Genomic DNA, 22312 nt, shown 5'->3' with positions numbered 1-22312 from the left:
GTTCCCTTTCACCTATTGTAAGGTATAAACAAACTCTGTTAAATTATTCGCCACGATTTAATTCCGGATCATGATGAAATGCAATCTACATTATAATGTATATGTAATGAATTTTATATTCTATCTATCCGAATGAATTGTATTCCTCGGGATCGTAGATGGGATAAAATCGTTATATATTAGCGTCGTCGATCATTTACGTTGAATGCGATTAATATGGCAAGACATTTTAGAAGTTATTACCGCCCGTGGATTTTACATTTTCAAAAGCAAGAAAAACGCGACCATTTTCAACGAGCGTTTCAATCGCGGCGAATGCTTCAAAGGCCACAGCAGAAACTTTCCTAGCCGCGGTATAGTAATTTTTAAAATCCTCCATTTTAGACGCCCTGTATGTCGACATGAAAATCTTCTTTGAGGAGGCTAGCAAAAATGCAGTTACATCGTTTATGACATAACAATACAGTCGACCTATTCATATCTTGCAACGTCTTGTACTGGGTTTCGTTTTGGGAGTGTATGAAACACGAGATGCGAGAATTAGATGCTACTTTGCAGTTTATTATTATCCCGCACGCAATGCCCCTCCGGAAACTAATTTTATAGACTCAAGTCGACTATCTCTGAGTATAATTCCCTTTCGAACTCTTTAATAATCATTAAAACAAATTTGCCGCAGCATCATTAACGGCTTTCAGTAACTCATGGGTATGCGAAACCATGATTTTAAATTTTGCACATGAACATGATATTCTAAAAATCGAGTACCGGAAATTGCCTCAATCCTGATATAAATGCTGTATGCCAACACAACACCATACCAACCGTGGATTATAAAATTTGCAAGACAAATTGCAACAGCAAGTTTGTAACTAATTAAATATCTATGACCGACTGATCTATTCATTTAAAAGGTTCGCCATCTCGGTTTATAGTATAAATATATATATATATATATGGTACTGAGCCAACATTAACACAAGTTATCAAAGTGTCAGTCACTGAATTCAACGCTATACAAAACAAGTAGTTGCAATATAATTATTTATTAGCCACAAAAAAAACAAAAAATGATAAATAATAGTTTGATACAATTGTAAGTCAGTTCAAAAAATAAAAGGAACAAGGTATGAATCGTCTAACAACATTATGTATTTCCCAAAGTCTGGAATTGAACAGAATATAAAACCAAAAATGTGACTTTATTTAATATTATCCACATTGCTATTTTAACGAATAATGTCCATATCAAATGAAAAGTAGACGTGCATTTTGTTATGTACAAGGAAATATGTGTGATAATGAATTAATAAGTACAACTGTAATTGAGTTTCGAATATAAGCATATTTAAAATTTTGAGTCTGTTTAAAAAGTGAAAAAGGATCTTACAAATTTGCGTGACAATAATTTATTTTTGCCAACGACTATAGCAACCAGTCATTACGTTACATCAACACCACGAGTCTGCTCAGCTAGGCTAGCGCTTGAATCTCTTATCAAAATTGCGAAAAATATTACTTATATTTTGTAGTGGATGAATGTCATGTTATTAGAAAAAAGAATTGTAACGCCTGGATCAAAATCTCGCACTGTACGTATATATATATATGGCTTTCATGAATCGCAACATAGTTGAAAACTCGACATTATTTATAAGTTCGTGTGATCAGAAACTCGCTTTATTTGAACAGCAAAAAACATTATTTTGATTGAACAAGATTGCTGTCATTTTAGTATGTATACTCTTCGCATCGGCTGTACAGATGTTACAGATCTTGCAATGTCTGTCTAATATATTTCCCACGTCATGTTTGCTTGACAGAGAAAAGAGTCTTCAGTTGACCGTAAGGGAATTACAGTTACGGCCCAAAAGTGTGTCGCAGTCACAGTACCGCGCCGCTCAAGGTCATCTCGCGCTTAAAGCAAGAGGCAAAACGAAAACTACGCCGAGGAAAACAAAAACGTTGACAGTCTTTTATTGAAAAGTTTTCAATGAGCCGTTGCTTACAGTGTCCTCGTCATTGCTTTTGCTACTACTACCTGTGGTATTTATGCTGCTGCTTGAACTTCCTCTTCTTATTGGAGGGACTGGTGGAACTTTAAAGGAACTTTTTCTGTTGGCTTGTTGCCTTCCACGAGTTTGCTGATATCCATTCATTAATTGAGGAGGTTTCCGTTTAATTGCCGGCTTTACAAGCTTTTTCTCTACGACATTATTTGTTTCTGAATTCTGTTCGGCGATGCTGGGTTGCTTTTCTAATGTGTGAAAATTTCTTTCGGGAGCTTTCATTTTAACAACGGGTTGAGATGGCAAGGAATTGTACAATCTTTGATGGGGCTGCTGTTGTCCTTTTAGATCCCCACTGCTTTGACTTCGCTTCTGCAAGGTTGATGTTGGGGAATTTGATGCTTTGCTGTTTCTCAACGAGTCATTTTCGGCATTTGTACAAATCGAATGATTCCCAACCATCCTGGTTTTGTACGGATTCGATCTGGTAGGACCAGTGAAACTCTTACTGTGATATAAACCTGGTCTTGGTTGTGTTGGGTGGTGTTGACCTGTCCAAAGAGTCAGCTGTGCATGTCTGTCAAGACTAGCTGCCGGAAAGAACACTCGCGTTTTAGGTCTGTTAGTTTTAGGATCTACAAGTTCGTCTTCCAAAGAGATTGAAACCCCTCGTTGTTTCTGGTCGACGTAAAAAGTTAACAATTGTTTGTCCAAATCCAACAAAACTCCGAGTCGTGATCCAACATCAATTCCTCCTTCACATCTAAAATCAATTAACATTCATGTTATATTAATACCTAAGCGACTAACACCACAACACAAAAAAATCCAATTTAACTCAAGACATACCTATTTGTATGCTCTCCCTTATGAAGAAACCACGTTCTTGTTGCATCTATGTACATTGACCATGCGTTCTTGTCTTTTCCCAATATGCAATTTTTGTCCACTTTCGCATACGCAATTCCGACAACAACATCTGGGTTCGAGCTGTCATATCTGTCGACTGAGTACTCCCAATAATGCACACCCTTTTAAACAAAAATACATTGAAAAACCCTTATAACTCATAGTAATATTAAGGGAGAAATTAGGACTCATCTTTATTTGTTATAAAACATGAATGAATAGTCAAAGAAAAAATTGTCACACATATTTGTCGATTTGACAATTTTTTGCGGTGCTTCCGAAGTATGTGCACCAAGATGGCGCACAACCGGAACATAGTATGTGTACCAGGTTAGGGTTATCAGGTTGTGCGCCATCTTGGTGCACATACTTTTGGAGCGCCTTTTTGCAAGCTTAGTTTTTGGATTGTAGTTGTTCGAACTTGACATAGCAACGTACCTTTGAAAAACCTATGTTAGCCAAGGATGCTTTGTTCTCCATATTGGTACAATTGAGGGTGCAATAATTATTCGTGAACTTGAAATCTTGATGTGAATGTCCCGGATCCATATGGAAAATGGCAACTGGAAACAAACGAAAAACATATAAAATATTTTGAAACATTAATTATTGGAATAAAAAATGAAAAATTATAACATTTCACGAATAAAATTAGGCGGCAATTATATGATTTATAGGAGCATTTGGTAAAGAGCTTCTTATTATTATAATTACAAGCAAAATATACCAAACCCCTACCTTCTGATGTTTGAAGTTGAACAACGTCGCTGCAAGGGCTCCGACCAGCTCTGTTGTAAGCACTGACACGGGCGCGATAAATGCTGTTGAAATGAAGTCCGTCGATTGTACACGCGGTTTGTTTTCCGTGATATACATCCTGAGGAATAATATACATTTTAATTTCTTGCTGGAGACTATTCGCGAACAGCGGTACTCTTTGATCTGAAAACTTACTCGAAATGGTCCCCTTGCTCCATCATCTAATTCCAAAACAAAGGCTTCCACACTGCTCGTCGGGTGAATTCCCCACGATAATGTAACTGTGTTGTTATTGGATGCACATTCAGCTACTTTGATGATGGGTTTTTCAGGCACTGAAAATAGTATTTATATATACTCGTATATATATATATACAAAAAAATGACATGTCCACCATAAAATTTTTATATTTCCAAAGACCAGGTGAACGATATTACTTAACACATGCACATGTTTATCCATAAAAACACAATTGAGTTTCAATTGTTCTTTCGCACCTTGCTTTCCTATTTGTTTGGTATTATTCTTTGAATACTTATATATAGTTGCTGCCTTTTTTTTATGAAACGCACTAGAAATACTATGAATAAAAACTTGTGTGATTGGTGTATTCTTACCTCGCCTATGTGTAACGCTGAAAGCCTCAATGGCTTGCAACAATGGTGAGGCGTCCAAATCAAAATCGAATTCACTTTTTGTTCTGGGAGCCAAATGGTGTTCTGTCCATTGTTGTTCAGTTGCCGAAACTCGCTTGATTAAACCGGATGAAACCTGAACAAACAAATATGATTATGAGAGTAGAAGATTTTAATTCGCCGAAATGCACTGTGGTATTAAAATCGGTATTATTATCGTGATTTTATATTATGGAAATTAAAACATTTCGCTTGCATTCTTATATCTGTAAAATGAGGTAACTCGATTTAATTTTGCAGGGAAATATTAAAAAAAAGGCAGGCAAATCTCTTTTTCATTATAAATGCACTTGATGTCGCTATGGATCAAAAATTTTCTCTGGTATTCAATCTTGTTACTTTGTCGTCAACGACAATCGTAGATGCCATTTCCATATATATATTGGAAACGGGATGAACTATATACCCAAATATGTACCGATACGAATGCGGAAATAAAATCGATAAGCATTAGTAAATTATCCTTAATCCAATTAATATTATTAGTTCTAGCTTGGAAAAGTTATCGATTCATATGACCCACAAGGAAAACGGTAAAGTTTGGGATACTCGATCAAATGAGTTGCGTAACTGCCTTTGCGAATAACACGGAGCATAATATGACGTAACAAACGGGTGCACAAACCTGCAAGAACGGGGCTGGATCATTGTCCTTCATGACTTCAATGCAATATTCTAATAATCCTGTCGTCTGTTTCAACTTCATTGTGCATTGCTGAAGTTGTTCGCGAACGATCTGAAATGATAAAGATAAGTATAATAAATAAACAATAACTTCATAAACCATTTTTGTAAATATGAAATCACAACAGATACAGCCAAGATGCGCCAAACCGCACAAGTGCATTTGTAGGAGAGCAGATAATCTTTGCCCACAGTCAATTATATGCACGGGGATAACCGTGATAAAAAGGCCAACCATTTCAATAAAAATCATTTTCACACACAAAAGAGCACTGTGAACAAGATCGAATTTCTCACAAATATATCATATAAATGATGGGATTTATTTGTTAAGATCCCAATAGATTCATTCTCTCTACGAGACAGAACAAGTGCTTGACTTCTTAATAGTAAATAGAACAACACAAACGGCAAAGTCCTCATTGGGTCGCTGATAAATTGAGAATCACTTATATTTGATAAGACTGGTACTTGACCAGGAATGAAATGAATATAGTTTAATTATATTTAGATCCTTCATTCAGTGGCCATACTTGGACTAGTGTAGATAAGAAGGGAAATTTACTTCCAGATGTCGTACGCTAAAATCTGTACTTACGCAGTCAACGGGACGGAACGGTAAATAAGACGCCGTGGTGAAGAGTAGTACGAGATATTATTCATTTTTTTTGTTAAAATGTTTTATGAAAGCAGATTAATGGGAAGATTTATCGACCAGGTGCCAATTCTGAACAATATAGTACATCTCATCCAAAAAGCAAACATCTGCGAGTAGGTGAAATGACTACATCTGTGTGTCACCAGAAATATGACAAGTTAACTAGGCCAGTTATGAAACTTAATTTGCCTTCAGGCGATTACAAAGTGACAAACTCCTTTGCTAATGAATAAAATGAGACATAATTTAACACCATATTAGTAAGTGGATATTTTTTACTCCTTATTTGGACAATTGAGTCATTATAAAATTTAGTACGACATTTTCGTACAACCACCTTTTCCTTAATCGATGGCACTCCGTGAATGCCTATATTTGGGTAAAAATTACCAAAAATTAAATTTCAATAATTGTAAAACATAGATATTTTTTTTTGCAAAATTTGTATAACATGAAATAATATTTCGTAATGTTTACCTGAATGTCAGACAAGTGTTATACGTGTTACTTTATAAAGCGACATTCGCCAGCGGTTAAAATGAACTAGCGTTCATGTCATACGATATCACCCACGGCGTCAATTTGTATTATATCTTAATAATCTATGGCCATACTTCATCGATTGACAATATATATTTCGTTATTGAGAATCGTTATCCACGCATGTTACTATTAGTGACGTAAATTTTCTTTATATTTTTCTACCAATAATACCAACGTATATTATTAGTTAACGATTCGTGTAGTCAGACAAGTAAAACATGGAATTATCGTTCATATCTAGGGTCTTATTATGACTAATGTATGAATGTTTTCCTTTCTGTTGGGATTTATAAGATTATAATGGATCGGTGGAGTCTAGTGTTAGTAGGAGAGTGCTCGAGATCGATCGTGGACTGAAGAGGCACTTAATAATAAGGGTGACTCACATTTCTGTGTATATTTCTATTTTCACTAATTTTTTTGTTTCTCATAGTTCGTTTTTATCCTCAAATCATGTCTGGTCAAGGTAATCGCCGGCAAATAGAACTGATGAACAAGTTTCTGCAAGATATCCAATCACTGAAAAGTACTTTGCGGCTACCGAAAACAAAACTTTGCGGCAATCGTAAACCTCTCAAAATGTATTCATTATGTACGTAGAAGTTTGTAGAGCGCATCGTCATGGCTCTTACTTTTATAAATAAACATTTTCAACCTAAGAAGTGGGTCGGGACTTTCTCATTTTGTACAAAAGTGTGTTTCTACTACGCGAATAGCAAACTTAGTCACACTCTTCAAATGACTGGGTGGTAACGAGGTACACCCTCGTAAAAAACTATTACGCTTCATCGCTACATTTGACAAAAATGCAAAATGGGTTTCATCACCTGCTCAAAGAGGTCGACATAGGCTAACCGATTTACCACGGTGGTAAAATTCTACAACAAATATTGTACAGACGCTATAAAAACTTAAGCAATATGAAGTGAAAACCAGACAATACGGAATAATGAGGCCTAAAGACGTTTCGAACTTTGACACCAAGTAACAGGCCAATTAGATGTACAGAAATGAATGGTCTCAGTTTGGCTTCAACAATATTATGAATGGAGATTACTAGCCAACGATATCTAGTCAAATACGGGCATATTGCACATAATTAATAGCAGTAAATCAGCTGTTTGCGAATGATATATTTACTCGTGAATATGTAATATAATATGACTATATAAATTCTTATGGGTCAAAGGTTATTTGATAGAGGATCATCTTCTCGAATTTCAGCCAGTGCATGGCGTGGAACATAAAATCCCGTTTCGGGTCGGTGTTAACGCTATTTCCACAACATGGATAATTTTTGCACGCCTAAATGAATATTTTAACCCATACCGTATGAGTGTTTGGGCATTGGAGTTAGTTGAATCAGCTGGTTTTCACTCGCGGGTCTAATAAGAATAACGTACTTCATGTTAATGTAATGTTTTGATGCTTCAAGCACAGCGAGATTGTGTCCGAACCATCAAAATAAATTGAACAACCCGTCCGTACGATAAGATTCGTTGAGGCCGCCTAATTGGGGTTTTCATTTGCACGAAAGCGTGGATAAACCATTAGTGCCAGACCAAACAATTCAAATTTAAATGTAAGCTGAACATTGGGTTGGTAACGAATAAAGCTTTTAGAAAAATAAACACTTTCACGATGGCCTTTTAGACGTTGTCCGTTTGCCATTTTGAACCTATCAAGCGCAACGTCTTTCAGTGTATAATATGGGTCTTTATTCGTGTGAGGTGGTTAGGGTGGGGCGAACTTTACCTAGCCTTGCTTGATCTATGATGTACTCAAACTGGAAATTGTAATAAGATATGCAATAAGCGTTTGGTTATTAAAAAGTGCGGATTCAGTGTTTAAAATATAAGTAATACTTCCATGAATATGAAATTGTAATTCGTGGTTTAAAAAACTCCTTTCTCTTGAAATAAATATCACTTGCCCGCAAAAATACATTTCCTATAGGAGTTGCCACTCACCGCGACCGCTTAAATTTGAAACGTGAGTAAGTACCTTCCCGCTGTGACCGATTTGGCCACCAAGTTCATGGGAACGCGACTCGTGTAATGGAAACTTAATCTAAAAAATAGTTTATTTAGTGTTGTGGATACACGGAGGTCATGTAAACCAGACATGATGTAAAACATATGGTGTAGTAACGTAAAGTCATAAATAAAGTACATGATACATCTGTGATGAGTTGATTGAAATGTGAACCTATCTTGTCAGCCAGTAACCGTAATGGTTGCTGGTAAACCTGGTGCATATGCTTAGCCTGTCTGGGTAGCGTGTTTCGAATCGTTGTATAATATTTGATTTCGAAATGTATCAAGTTGAAATTAGGATGAATGTATTGGATGACATATAGACAACATGTTTGATTTTTAGGATGCCAAAAATATTATTATATTATATTTCGACTTTATTCGAAAGGCTAAATGAAACCTAAATGAAAATGGTGATGTGCCAAGATCTGGTGCAATATTTCACAACGTTGTTTATGACACAATCGTACTTAAGAAACGAATCTACCATCTCTTGACGACACAGATAATTAATTACCACCCGTCCAGAATAGTAGTATTGGTGACCACTTGAACCGTTTGACTTTATTTATTGGATATCTAGTTTATAAAATTTTAGGAACTCGCTTAAAGCAACTGATGTGGTCTTCCAAAGGTCACAGTGTCACCAACTTCAAACTTTCGCAGCGAAATTCGATTCCCCCAAAGCACCGCCTCGCGTATTCGACACCAAATGAACGCTCCTTCCTATCTTTTCACGCGTAGCCAACATTCCAATTCCTGGCATTCTTATTTTGCCTACAAAATTGTATTACTAAAACTCTTACTTGGCAGGTACATCATCCATTTGTAACCCTACCCATGATTCTTTTAATAGTTTCTACTACGTACCTTGCATTTTACTTCTTTCTCAGCTGTGACTCTTTGTATTAATTCTTGTTTCTTGTGATTGATAGCCTCCACCAATGCGTTGCATTGAGCGACTGCTCTTGATTCAAAATCGATGCTGTTTTTCTAAATACATGTTAAAGATGAATAAATTACATACAATCATAAGCGGAGAAAAATAAAGTTTGATGAAGGATAGCAAAGGAGTGTATTCAAGGAGCGTTTTTTAGATACCAAATTTGTAGAATTTGGTATTTCTTGTGTATTGTAACGTTTAGTGTTATTTACTGAATTGTAGTTTAATCTCACATCTTATCTTCTCCACCAATATGGCCTTAAGAAAATTGCGCAAAATACAACAGTATCAGGTACATGATAAGCACAGCATGTAATTGCCCAAAAAAATTATAGATATATTGGCAAATAGTCTCCATACATCCCTTGCAAACAACAAGCAAATGGATGAAATCTTAATATTTTCACATTGTAATTATTCTGTATTATTAATGTATTGCATGTCACTTATTTTCAATTTTCGCATAATATAATATATATATATATATAAAGGCAATTTTGTCGGCCAATGTAGACCAAATCTCATAAATTTTTCAGCACGCTTCTAACGACTTAGCTGGGGAAAAAAAAAATTGTACTCGTTGAGACGCGAGAATAAATTGCACGATGCCCGACTTGTTAATATAAGCAGGGCGCCATAACAAGATACAGTTGCAGACTAAATCAAGTAGACTATAAGCATTGTCATGCAAGTTCAAATCACAAATTGTCCTATATTTCGTATTTTTGGTTTTTGCTTTCCAGCAGGGCATAGGACTTCAAAAAATCAATTCCTTAGTTTCTCTAATGGGATGTGATAAATGAACATCGGTCTTCCACTGCGGGTGTTTGACCTATTTCGATCGATATCAGTTATCTACGGACATTGCATACTGTACCTGTATTTCGTCTTGAACAGATCTCAAATGCATGACCAAATCTTTTGCAAGTCTTGCTTTATTAGATAATGCGCTCATCTGTCGACTTAGATCCGCCTGTAAAACAAAAATGTAATATTTTCAATTATTGAAAATATTGAGTTTGAGACGAACGGGATTTATATTACAGCAAAGGTAAATATGAATATCTAGACGCTGGCGCTATATATTGGATTATGATAGACGTGACTGAAATTACGAGCACGCATTGTGGAGTCCAAAAGGCTAGTTTTACCAATGATTGTTGGTACAGTAACTATCGCTAAATAAATACGATGCCCCAATTTCAGACAATATACTGTTCTCAGACTGTGACTCATGGTTGGCGGCAACCCATCATTACACGGTCTGCAATAGATCATAACAAAGCGACATTAACCCATGAAAAGTGTATCAAATATCTTATCTTTGAGAGATTTATTGGTTTTGGATACTAGTTTGAGACGTGGTCTGGACAGGTTGGACTGATCCTAATCTGATCCTAATACTGGTTTCCCAATTTGAACTTCAAAAATCCAGTTAATACACCATAGGGCTAAATTATTTTTCATATATATATTTAAAATTCAGCATACAATATTCCTCTGTGCGTTTATAAAATTTCATGCAATTTGTACCATTTATTTCATGATAGGGACACACAAAAACCTTTATATTTAATGTTTACAAGAAAGACAAACTAGAACACGAGTGCAGAACATCCATCTCCCAATACCATTACACAATTTTTTATTAATTTTCTTCATTTATAGTAGTAAGTATTGTAAATACAGGGTCTACATAAAAATTTACAACTCAAAGGCAAACAAGCTATATTTAACAACATGGGCAGTTTTAGGGGCATTAAAATGAGTAATGGGGCGTACAACACGTGTCAAACGGCGGCAGGCCGGTGAGTGGTTTTAACGAAAGTCATAAACCGCTTTTTACACAAGCATCACGTACTGACTCATTTCGTTGCGACGACACCACAATCCCGACAGCGGCCGAGCGAATCGTCAGATGTTATCATTTGCTGTGTATAGTCAAGCCACAGAAAAAGTACACAAAGCGGCATTTAATTTGTAGCAGGTCGATTTGCTAACCAGCTGCATTAGCGTCAATGTTTATACCTTTTGTTTCCTTTCAAATTTTAACAAGTAATATCATTTGCATAACATACACATTGGCAGTGTCGGATCCAAATGAATACAACAATATTTAAGGTAGATTTTAAGTGAAATTTTTCCATCAATTTGTCAAATTTGCTATTGCTGACTTTTATCAAAGCAACACTTTTAAAAAAAATGTGAATATACAGTTGAAAATGTATAATATTCCTCTCAAACCAATTGATATAGATAAGAGACGGTTTCCAGATTGCCATAATCTCACTTGGCTCATGAGATCCAAATTAGTCTGCACTTTGTCATCGCCAGACAGCTTTTGTATTATTGAAGAGGTATTAATCTTCAAAATTCGCTTTAACTTATTGCTTGCTATTGAGTCATATAAATATTTTATAATATTTTCATAACTAAACTGAATTCGACGGGAGACGATATTGATAAATTGCCTCCTTGTTTTAACAAATTATTATTAATTGGAGGTTCAATAAGAATGCACCAGAGGAAAATAATTAAGCCGTTTCAATTCTCCCGTTCACGATTTGTTAGAAATAATAAGGAATACATATAATGGGAATTGCGAGCCACAGTATCACCCATAGTGAAATTATACACAGATTTATAGATTAAACGAGTTATTAAACACGACATACCGTTTTCTTTATAAATCAGTCACGGATTTCTTTACCATTTTATTGATGAGATAACAAAGCAACGCCAATATCACTAAGGTGACAAAATTGGGTACTCCCGTAGGTGTGTACCAGGTTAGGGTTAGGCCATAGTTTGATTCCGATTTTAGTACCATTACGAGTTCGGGTACTGCCTGTGTTGGTCAAGTGAATATATCCCCTGTACATAGGCTTCCGTCCCTTCACACAACTTTATGTAAAGTAGGCGAACAAAATTAGTTACCTCCATATTGGAGGTAACTCCACGCACACTTCTGGAGCGCCCAAAATTGTGCAGTTTGTGTTTATATATCAACTTTGGCAGCAGAAATGAATATTTATATTTACTGCTGATATACATCATTCTATTAAAAAACTGTAAATTCTCCATTGGAAGCTTTAAATCTTAGCTCAGGAAGCGAGTTAGAACACTAGAGATTAGGATCCATTGTTTAGGGCTAATGGGGTGAGTAATTTTAAGCCAGTAATTGGAAACGCGAGACTTGTTCGCGCGCATCCTCCTGCAAAATTTTGTCAACTTTGGATTTTACAAACGTTCAATGGCCAAAAATAGAAAATGTTTAAAATGAAAAGCCGTGATTAATCTCTCTGCGATGCCAACACGATCCCAATATCTCGAATTTCTTACAAAATATATTGCAATCCGGACAGCATAAAGTGACTTCAAGTAAGCAACTACCAATTTGATACTTTTATGTTGGTGTCACCTCGGTATGGAAACGTCTTTAATTTTTCTTTTTGCAATATATAATTTATGATGAGTTATAATATATCACTACAAAAATTAAGCTAAAATAAATCTGTAAGTATTAAAAAATGAAATATTGAGGCCTCTCCATTCCCTAATTAATTTGTTATCTCTCGTTTTATCAAATGCGTCAAAGACTGTCCGTAGCTGTCTATGTGAAGAATTTTATCGACGAATGCTACAAAAATCGATACACACATAAATTTCGCAACGCCGGTGGGGTATACATACGATATATGTTTAATACTGTATCATACTGTGTCAATGATAAGTATTGGTTACAAAATTTAACTAGTCGGCATCTCCATACCCAAAGCTACTTATGACTGGGCTTATGACTGGAAGTGTTCGTTTGAAGTTGTGCTAATTATCTGACATTTCCTGGTGTGGTTTTTATGATGTTTGTTCATAGAAGTGTCGTTTTCCGAAATGGCTGACAGAGAAATCCTGTTAATATCTAAATGGTAACTAGTGGGTATGAAATCATCGCGGCTTGCTTGTTCGAAATACGTTGAATGTTTGCTGACCTCTTTACAGCGTTTAAACGGACGCACAATTCAGGTCTTGCGGTACACGAAAGTCTTTTATGAGAAACAACTTTCATTTTGAACTTGACGGTTAATCCAAAATTTGGTTCTAGGCTAGTTCAACTGGGGCCCATCTCTATAAGCATGGAGTTCATGTGTTGCCTTTTTTGGCATTCATCTCTGTCTAAAATTGAACGACGTTCCTTATTTTAGGGAAAAATCAGCAAACACCCGTTATGTATTTTTTTGTCAACAAAACTCTTATTGATAGAACAATACTTGAATGGAAAATTGCGGGATTTTTGCGGAATCAAAGACATATTTGTGTACATTTTGTAATCGAGTAACGATTTTTTTTTATGAAATTTGAATGCTGCCTACCTCAATGTGGCTGATTTATCCATACCAAAACTATGAACTGAACATCGCAACACCGCGATGAGTAACGATCCTCAATCGGATGCCACTCAATCAAAACTTCAAAAATTGTCTGAGCGCTGATATTTGAGAAAGCTCAAGTTATTGACGGATGATGAAATTGTGTACAAAGTAAATACCACGAGAGCATTGAGTAAGCAAATGCAAGACTAGTCAAGTAGCAGAGTGTGCAAAATGCTGCTGATCGTTAAAATAATTCATTGCTCGGAGATTAGGAAAATTGCTTTGGCAACAAGTTGTCCTCGAATACAAAGTAAACGGCGATGCTATTTTCGCCGTTCACCCACGTTCTTGTGCGTATCTGGTAGCATTGAGCTTAAGTGTTGCATATACAAACGTATTGTTAAATGAACATAGAACAATTACGATGCATAACATACAATTAAAAATAGGGAGGGATTGCTTCAAATACTGAATATTTGTTTAAAAGCGATCGGTACGGAAGTGTACCAGGAAGTCGATGATTAGCCGTAGGTGTGATTCATGCGGTTTTATTGTCAAGTTACTTTACATTGTCGTCAGAAACATACTCTGATTCATTTGAATAGAAATTTGAAGTACCACAACATTGGCCAGTGAACCCTTGACGAAGAAACAATAGTACAACAATAGGTAGTGAAAATGGAGTACACAACACCACACCGCCATTGATTATTACACATAGCAATTGAAAATATCGATAGAATAGAACTGAAAACATATTCGAGCTTGCTGTTGGGAGTCACCTTTCGACTTCTAGTATATTAAATTCCCCTTTAAACATATTATTTTCGAATCTTTTAATTCTTTTGTATTGTTGAACATATATAATAATGTTGTGTGTTGGATGACTTTTGTTTTACGGTCGACAACACAATATTTCAATTCAGACATATGGTACAGGGGATTTGATTGTATTGAGCAAGCACTGAGATCACGACCCTAGTCTTGTCGCGAAGAAATATAAACACAGACAAAGCTATAATATTTCATAATATCGAAAGCGATATTCGGCTGTCAGGAACGACTTCTCGTAATCACAAACCGAGTAAAGACTCTGTCCCGTCTTCCAGATGGCAGAGGCGATGCCCTCGGATATATCGCATAAATAAATGACTGTGTGTGACACGTGATTAGGAAACTTCGGTCTTTTAATAGTATAAAAATGGCTTGAGAGCCAGATGGAAATTAATTCAATAAATGTTTATAATATAAAATGGTTGAATTTTCGAACAAATTAGTATTAAAAGTTATCAAGATATGTTTTTTGGCAAAAATATATTTAAAAAGGTTTGATTGAACATGGTCACGTCAACTGCAGCGGAAGCACCGGACAAGGAAAATCGTGGGACGGATCAAAGTAGTTACCCAATTTAGAGACAGATTCCCTTAGGATGGGAAAAATAAAATAGAATTATCCATAGTCTGCCAGTGTTTTCTCGTGCGTGCAATTTTGCAAGATCATCTTCAAAGAAAACAGTCGTTCATAGACAGATAGGGATAATGAGTCACCAGCAAATCACTTGCTTCGCAATTTTGTCGGTCTTATTTTAGATCGTGCAAGGAAGCAAATATTTCATCATGCTTCAGTAGAGCGGAGTCAATGTTTGAAAGCATCCTTCATCTATAATCGTTAATCATTTTCGTCCGGACTTTCACGAGTAACTACCATATAACGAACTTAGCCAGCCATGTTTCGAAGATGGGGTACTTACTATATGAAAGGCAGAAAGGACCGAGATTTCAATATATACGATTACACGAAGAAAATCGGTACCTATTCCGATTACAGACTTAGTTTTGATATTAATAAGAACATTTATGAGAATTAGAATATTATACCATTGTCACTTATTCCGATTTTAAATAACTGCCCATCTCTCCCGGAAACTAGAAAGTTTCGTCACGCTTTAGCGGGTTATTCGCTGCATAATTAATCTGTATAATGTGATCATACGTCGTTTTCCGGGAGTCACATTAAAATTTTACCGTTTGCTATAAAATTTTCATGAGTCTTGATAGAAATTTTATATACCAGACCTACGTAAGCCGATTTGAAAATGTGAAGTGAGGAATTAGTCACATAAACGTTCATGTGTAATAGGAAAACTTCATTTTGTATTTATGCTATGCGGATGGTGAGAAACTCGATTACCATAATTTACATTTCATATTACTCCATAAAATCAGTTTGAACAAACATTTCCATATCATCCCTATTGCATGCTTTCGCTTAAGAAACAAAGTGAATCAAAAGAATTGAAAGTATCTAATCTATCATAAGTTCTTCAATGCCTTTCAAAGTTAGAAACACGTAAAAATAACACCCCTTGATGCAATAGTAGTAGAGACAAACATGAGTTTAAAAAAGGTGGAAGTATGGTCGGCAATTTCATTTTTCATTCCAGGTATAAACACAGAAATTTTGGTTCAGTAAATGCCAATGCATGCTTTAACTTGCTTTACTGTTTCAACGATTTCACTTGAAAAAACATTGGTATTGTTTTTCAATCGTGCGTGTAGGTTTTTTGTTTCTGTTCAATGTATTAAAATAGAAACCACGCTAATACATGTCTAGCCCAGAGCTTTAACTCACGTCCACGTAACCACAAATCCAATTAAAACTAATCTTTTGAAACAGGCTTAATGAATGGAGAAAAGAAAAGTAAGGTGGTACGATGAAATTTTATCGCACCAATTAAGCAAAGTATATGGTTGAAGATGCAAGAAACACAATGATTTTGATTGCAAACGCTGATTTCCGACTCCCAAACTTTAACAAATTTACAAACTCTTATTTGTAGAAATTTTAAACTGCTTTAAAGTATACATACAACGGTTCTGCAAACACGCTCAAATAAATTATGCTACAGCAAGTCTGCAGAGTGCGATTAGTTTCAAACCACATAAAATGATCAACTGTAACGTAGCAAAGACGCAGGGCATCTATTAAAAATATACCGGTATATAAGTATATAGCCGGGTATGGGCCATGGATAGAGAATTATGTTTCGTTGGGATGTATCCTAGGGCCATGCGAGGTCCTTGATCAGAATGAGAATAACGTGCAATATCATATTATATCCCCAAGAAATATAAGTAGGCCGTAAAATGACTGAATTCGTAGCCGACGTACTATATTTAGCTTTTGTTGAAATCAGCAGGTGATCACTCCCCACAGATTGAATCGATTTTCAAAAGATCGTTGATTCTATGGAGCTTATTGTTTAAGTTGTAAGGAGTATTCTACACGCGGGTCTAGACTCATACTGACGTCACTGGAGGTTTTAACTATCACTGACGCACTGTTTGTTGTTTTTATTTCCGCCAAACGCTAGAATTTCATCATATATACAAGTAGATCACTACTTATTACATGTTATTAATCTCATTATTTTATTTTTGTTTAGTGACGGCGATATCGTAGTATTTTCGGAGAATCACAAGTCAACTGATATCTGGTCGGTTGGCTGATTTCAACGAAATTTGATAACGATAAAAAGAACTTCGAACCGTTTCAATCGAAATGTTTCAATATACTCTGTCTACCCACGCCAGAAACTATGATTAAAAAATGGGAGAAAATCACTCCCTTCTCTCTGTGTGTTTTATCAATAAATTCAACAACAGACTGATACAGTTCAAGTTTGATCCCATATCTTACTCTTATATAAACTTTGGCGCCTTGGGCAACGGAAGTTAGTTTTATTGACTGGCGTTGAGGAATAGATAGATAAACACGTTGAATGTTTGATAAACATAAAAATAACTAGATTACATTACCATGATGATAATCTGAAATTTTACGACTTAATTTTACGATCTATGTATGTGTTCTTTTTATGTGAAATAAATTATGTGTCCAAAATGTAAAAGTTTTGAAAAAGGTGTCATTTCCATCAGCATAATATTCATTTTATGATTGTAAATAAAAATATTTATTATACTAATAATTGTAATTGTAATAATAATTGTTAGAAATTGAGATTGATACTTGTATTTATTGTTAATTTATTACTTACAAAAAGATAGTGCAATATTTTCATGTTCATGACAAAAATCACTTGGACACAACAATCCAAAACGGCCTCGAAGATTTCATAAAATTCAAAAATTTGATTGATCAAAACTCAAAAGTGTTGGGAAAGTAGCTGGTAATTCCTAAATCAGTTTCTAGTAAACAAATGTTCTTTGACAATAACTGCGCATAGACATCAATGTCGATGGTTATTGAAATTTAGGTAAAGTTTCTGTCATGAATGTAAATAAAAAATCCAATATTGGACGTTTGTTTGCAAATATTTATTCAAATCAATACCTGCGATGATAGTGCGCTCGTGTCTCAAATCAATTTGACGCCTCCGGTACAGGTGTGGGCGGTTGGGTTTCAATCATTTCAATGGGACGAGTAAGCCACTGGTTTCACGCGGTCTGAAGCCGAACAATTGAGGAGTGCGTCAACAAACTCGTTTAATTTGAGCTTTTCAACGAAGGTTCTAATTAACTTTCATCAATTCGTGTTCATATTGTATATAAGTTAAATATATCTACTATATTTTTATATTGCGATGTAAAGAAATCAGTAAAATTAACTGCAATATATGAATGATTCGGTCCAAATGAAGATATGTTTGCGAACTCAATTTTCATTAGCGAGGTCACATGAGTAACGATGATGTTGAGGGTTGAGGAAACCTAACCCAAAACTATCATTTGTCAAAAGTTGTCATATCCAGTAATTGGATCGGTATTGCGGTTTTAAGAAACGACGGGGTGTTGGCTTTAGCGCGTTATGGGTAGACTTTAGTGGTGGAACCATTAGGTTTTCCAACGAACTCTCTGCGGGTTACCAAGAGAAAATTAATTCACATTGAATAAATTTTCACCGAGTTATGTGTATAAATAGACACCAAAGACGATATACGTAAAATGGTGAACCCCTGCTACGCAATAAACTCAAATCTTGCCCAAAACTACGAGATTATGTCGAGCGGACCGGGAAGGCCAATGATGTTACCATGGCAGCGCAACAAGAGAAAAAATATAATGAATAAAAACTAGGATTATGTCAGGTTTGTTGCATGATGAATGGCTTCAGAAAACTAATTTTTCCGATTAAAATAGTAAAAAGCAGAAGGAGTGGTACAGTTCGGTACGTTGAAGACGAAACAATAAGAAATTACGTTAATGATATACATATACCCCGATCACCGAACAGTCATTTTGTTATACCACACTGGCCAAAAACTAAATGTGAAGCACTTTCAAGTACTAGGGGTTGACTGGATATCAACAAAAATATATACGCCGTAATAATGCTTATCTTTTCAAGGACTATTACTGTTCAAATTACGAGACCTATCATCGTTTCAAATGTCATTAGTAGTCTGGCATTAACGGCATTAAAAGAGTTTTATCTATTATTTATAAGTTTTTAATATATCGAATATTTCTCATGTGTGAGGAGAGCCACTAATTCTCGCGATCAAGTTTAAAATAGCAATATTCAGAATGAAAATCCCCGGAGAGAAAAACTAAAAATACAAAGATATTGACCAGCTTGTCCAGAATTACTGATGGCTGACAACAATTTTCCGTGTATCACACAGGTGACCGAACATGTATTATGAATATATTCCCTACCTTATGCGTCTTGTACGTAGATCCGATAGCTTTAACGTCATGTGATGGATGTCTTCCGTCTTCCAGACATTGATAGCACAGAGGAACTTGACACTCTTCACAGTACATGCTCATGTTTTCTACGACGTGAAAATGACATGGATCAAGTTTTATTCCATTTTGCTTACCATTGGCCCCGTCAGTTTTAGGCGGAGGAACCGACTGCGACCTTTTCTTGACAGGGGAAGTATGTGTCTTTCCGTTACTTGCGGATGACGATGACGAATTTTGACGCATGATTCCATTCCCTTGAACAAGACGGGTTATGGTATGTGAAGCAAGGGGGCCCCGTGCAGGATGGAATCGACGTTGGCATGTGCTGCAGTAACGAACTTGGCACTGTTCACATCTAACAGACGCGGGTTGGAGAGAGTTTATATCACACATTTCGCAGTGCAACTGCTCTTTATTGGGAATTATGGGAGTGTTTCCTTGAAACGTATGGCCTTGAATGGAGCCACCTTTTGGTAGCGAGTTCTGGTTTGAAGACTGCAGCGCCCATTCGGCACTGTTTTTCGTAACCCCAGACGATTCGTGCGTCCCGTTACGGGTTTCAAACTTCTTGATAATATTATGCATTAGTGTATTTTGGGTCAGGCCCTCTACTCCTCGATCATCGAGAAATACAGTTCGTTGGCAGATGGGGCAAGTTAAACAAGATATGCTTTCAGGCAGACAGGGCAGGTGTATTCCCTGACTATTGGGAGAAGCAGCGATCGGACTTGACGGCTGCTGTGGGTTATTAGTATTTATGGAAGATAGTGAAATTGTTCTTCCTTGATCACTTGAGTTACTTCTCAGTGACCCGGCAGAGTAACCGCTGTCGGCGTCGCTGAACACAGCTTCACTACGAAGGCTCACTTTATCAAAATCCACAGAGCGACCAAACACTTCAGGAGAAAGGTCACACACAGTTCCGTTCTGAAAAAAAAAACATATTTTGTCAAATCTTTAACAGTATCAAAACAGTATGTTATTTTGAATTACGAAGATGAACCCAAGATTTTGTTGTTAGTACGGGATTCTCAAGCTCACAGAATGCTGCGTATATAGCTATATTTAGCTATTTGTCACTCTGGTATTCACGAACCAAGCATTTGCGATCAATTCATCAACGATTTAGAGTAAAATTACCATGAAACAAAATTTCAGATATTATAGAGTCTGTGTCGATAATGCGTTAACAATATGATCTTATCTTAGAACGTAAGATTAAGTATTCAACGAAAACATACCTTGGATTTGAGAGTTTCCGCGCACTCAGAGCACAAGTTGTGAGTGCAAGGTAAAATGACTGGATCGACAAACAGTTTATGGCATACAGGACATTTTAACTCGTCTTCCATTGCAAAATTTACCTTCATCTAATTAAAATGATTGAAGATAAAATAACAAAATTTAATTTCTAGTCAAAACAGATTCTGTATAGTTTCTGCATGAAAATCAGATGAAATTCCCGCTACACGCTGTAAAAATAAGCAAGCGAACGAAGCTGAACCTATATTTCATTTCAACGGCTTTTTGTGCGCACAGAACGCCTGTATCAGAACACTAATTTCTGTACGCTGCCTTCCGCCGAAGTTCTTTTGTTCGATGCTATCTTTTTGTGACTGCTTACAAATACTTTACAAAGGTTGCCAATGAAGACAATTGCTGACCAACTCATCTAACGAACCTAAAACGGAACAAGGTATCCGCTTACACGACGCCATAAAAACTAGGTCCACCGAACTGTTGTGAAAACACACGCCGGCGACTCTCGAAGAGACTGCCGCAGCGACGCGTTGACGAACGGTGGTGAATCGTAGGTGTCTTCTCTCGCTTTCTTTTTACACACTTCCGTTCATTCATGTCGGCTTTGTATTTCCTGCAATTCGCAGTACTCCCTTTTCATTTTAGGATATGACTTCAAATTATGGTAATTAGTCTCAGTAGGATTCTTTTGTTTGCAATTTGATATATAGTATATATGAATCCCAAATAAAGCAGCGTGACGAGATAGCGGCGCGTGCCATTGTCACAACAGGAACTAGATTAATATGTTGTATTTTGTTACGAACAGCGCGTACTGGCTGAAGTTGAAACATGAAGTTCAAACGAGTATAATTAACACAAACATTTTTGTATTACTATTATCGCCGTCGTTGTTTCCGCCTACGCGAGCACTCTTTATTGATAAAAACTGCTAGTTTAATTGTCGAATTTATACAAAATACAATTGCTGATTTTGCTGACGCGAATATATATGTGTGCATCGTAGGGTAATCCAATATTTTTTCAAAATGTTGGATTCTTTCGCAGAAGGCGTAAGCCTTACGCCACTACTGTAAAAATTTGAGATTTGAGAAAATACCTCCACCACGTTTTAAGTACTGCAGATTGCGCTCGTCTAAACTAACTGCGCGTTCTCTACCCTTGAATCCATCAATGAATAAAAATTGTAACCGAATAATTACAAGTTTTTTTTTATTTTAAGCGGTGGCTCTTCCAGAATCTGTATTAATTACGGGTTTTGTCCATTCATCAATATTTAAGATCGGATTGTAGGAATCCGTGAGCGCTACCTCACGGACAAACCTTTACCGAAAAGTTTTTCAAACAATGAAAAATGTCATTGATGTGACAAGTTGATTCTATAGCCAGTCACAGTCACAGCTTCTCGTCCGGTTGTGTAGTAGTCCAGGTCGGTTACGGGAATGGCTAATTGTCAGTTTAGTCTAACTGTTGTAGAAACGTGGATTTTGAAGGCGAGGAATTTATCAATGACGCCATTTCGAAATTGATTCAGACGGATAAATATAAAGTTCATTTATAAAGTCCTTCACTAAAGTACCATCCTGATATGTTAGGAATATATGCTCAGAGAAATGTTCAAAATGCACGGGATGGGAATTTACCATCGCGTTTCGCATATTGGTGTTTAGTTTAATTACGCTTTACCTCTGTCAAATTCTGATCCTATTTAGGCATTTTGCCGCATAACACAA

The 22312-nt window shown here is 36.2% G+C and overlaps 1 protein-coding gene across 1 annotated transcript; it reads right to left on the bottom strand.

Moving 5' to 3' along the window:
• Positions 1-1027: 1027 nt before the first annotated feature.
• On the bottom strand, positions 1028-20735 carry LOC120327170 (E3 ubiquitin-protein ligase TRIM9-like). Its single transcript, XM_039393604.2, has 11 exons — positions 20561-20735; positions 19287-20246; positions 10115-10210; positions 9165-9287; positions 4999-5109; positions 4296-4449; positions 3873-4012; positions 3657-3795; positions 3357-3481; positions 2859-3040; positions 1028-2772 (listed from the first exon to the last, which is right to left on the bottom strand). Exons 1-11 carry the CDS (start codon positions 20687-20689, stop codon positions 1977-1979), a joined length of 2955 nt encoding a protein of 984 aa, XP_039249538.2. The 5' UTR covers positions 20690-20735; the 3' UTR covers positions 1028-1976.
• Positions 20736-22312: the final 1577 nt, after the last annotated feature.

This window comes from Styela clava, chromosome 4 (genome assembly GCF_964204865.1).
Source record: "Styela clava chromosome 4, kaStyClav1.hap1.2, whole genome shotgun sequence".
NCBI classification, from domain to species: domain Eukaryota; kingdom Metazoa; phylum Chordata; class Ascidiacea; order Stolidobranchia; family Styelidae; genus Styela; species Styela clava.
This window is presented reverse-complemented; position numbering and strand designations above follow the sequence as displayed.

Bases quoted from the DNA above. Each gene is read 5' to 3' on its own strand.
- LOC120327170 (XM_039393604.2), bottom strand. From the start codon at position 20,689: ATGAAGGTAAATTTTGCAATGGAAGACGAGTTAAAATGTCCTGTATGC. The intron at 4,013-4,295 runs GTAAGAATACAC...TACTATTTTCAG, and splicing joins CAGCGTTACACATAGGCGAG to TGCCTGAAAAACCCATCATC. The intron at 3,482-3,656 runs GTAGGGGTTTGG...GTTTGTTTCCAG, and splicing joins TCAACTTCAAACATCAGAAG to TTGCCATTTTCCATATGGAT.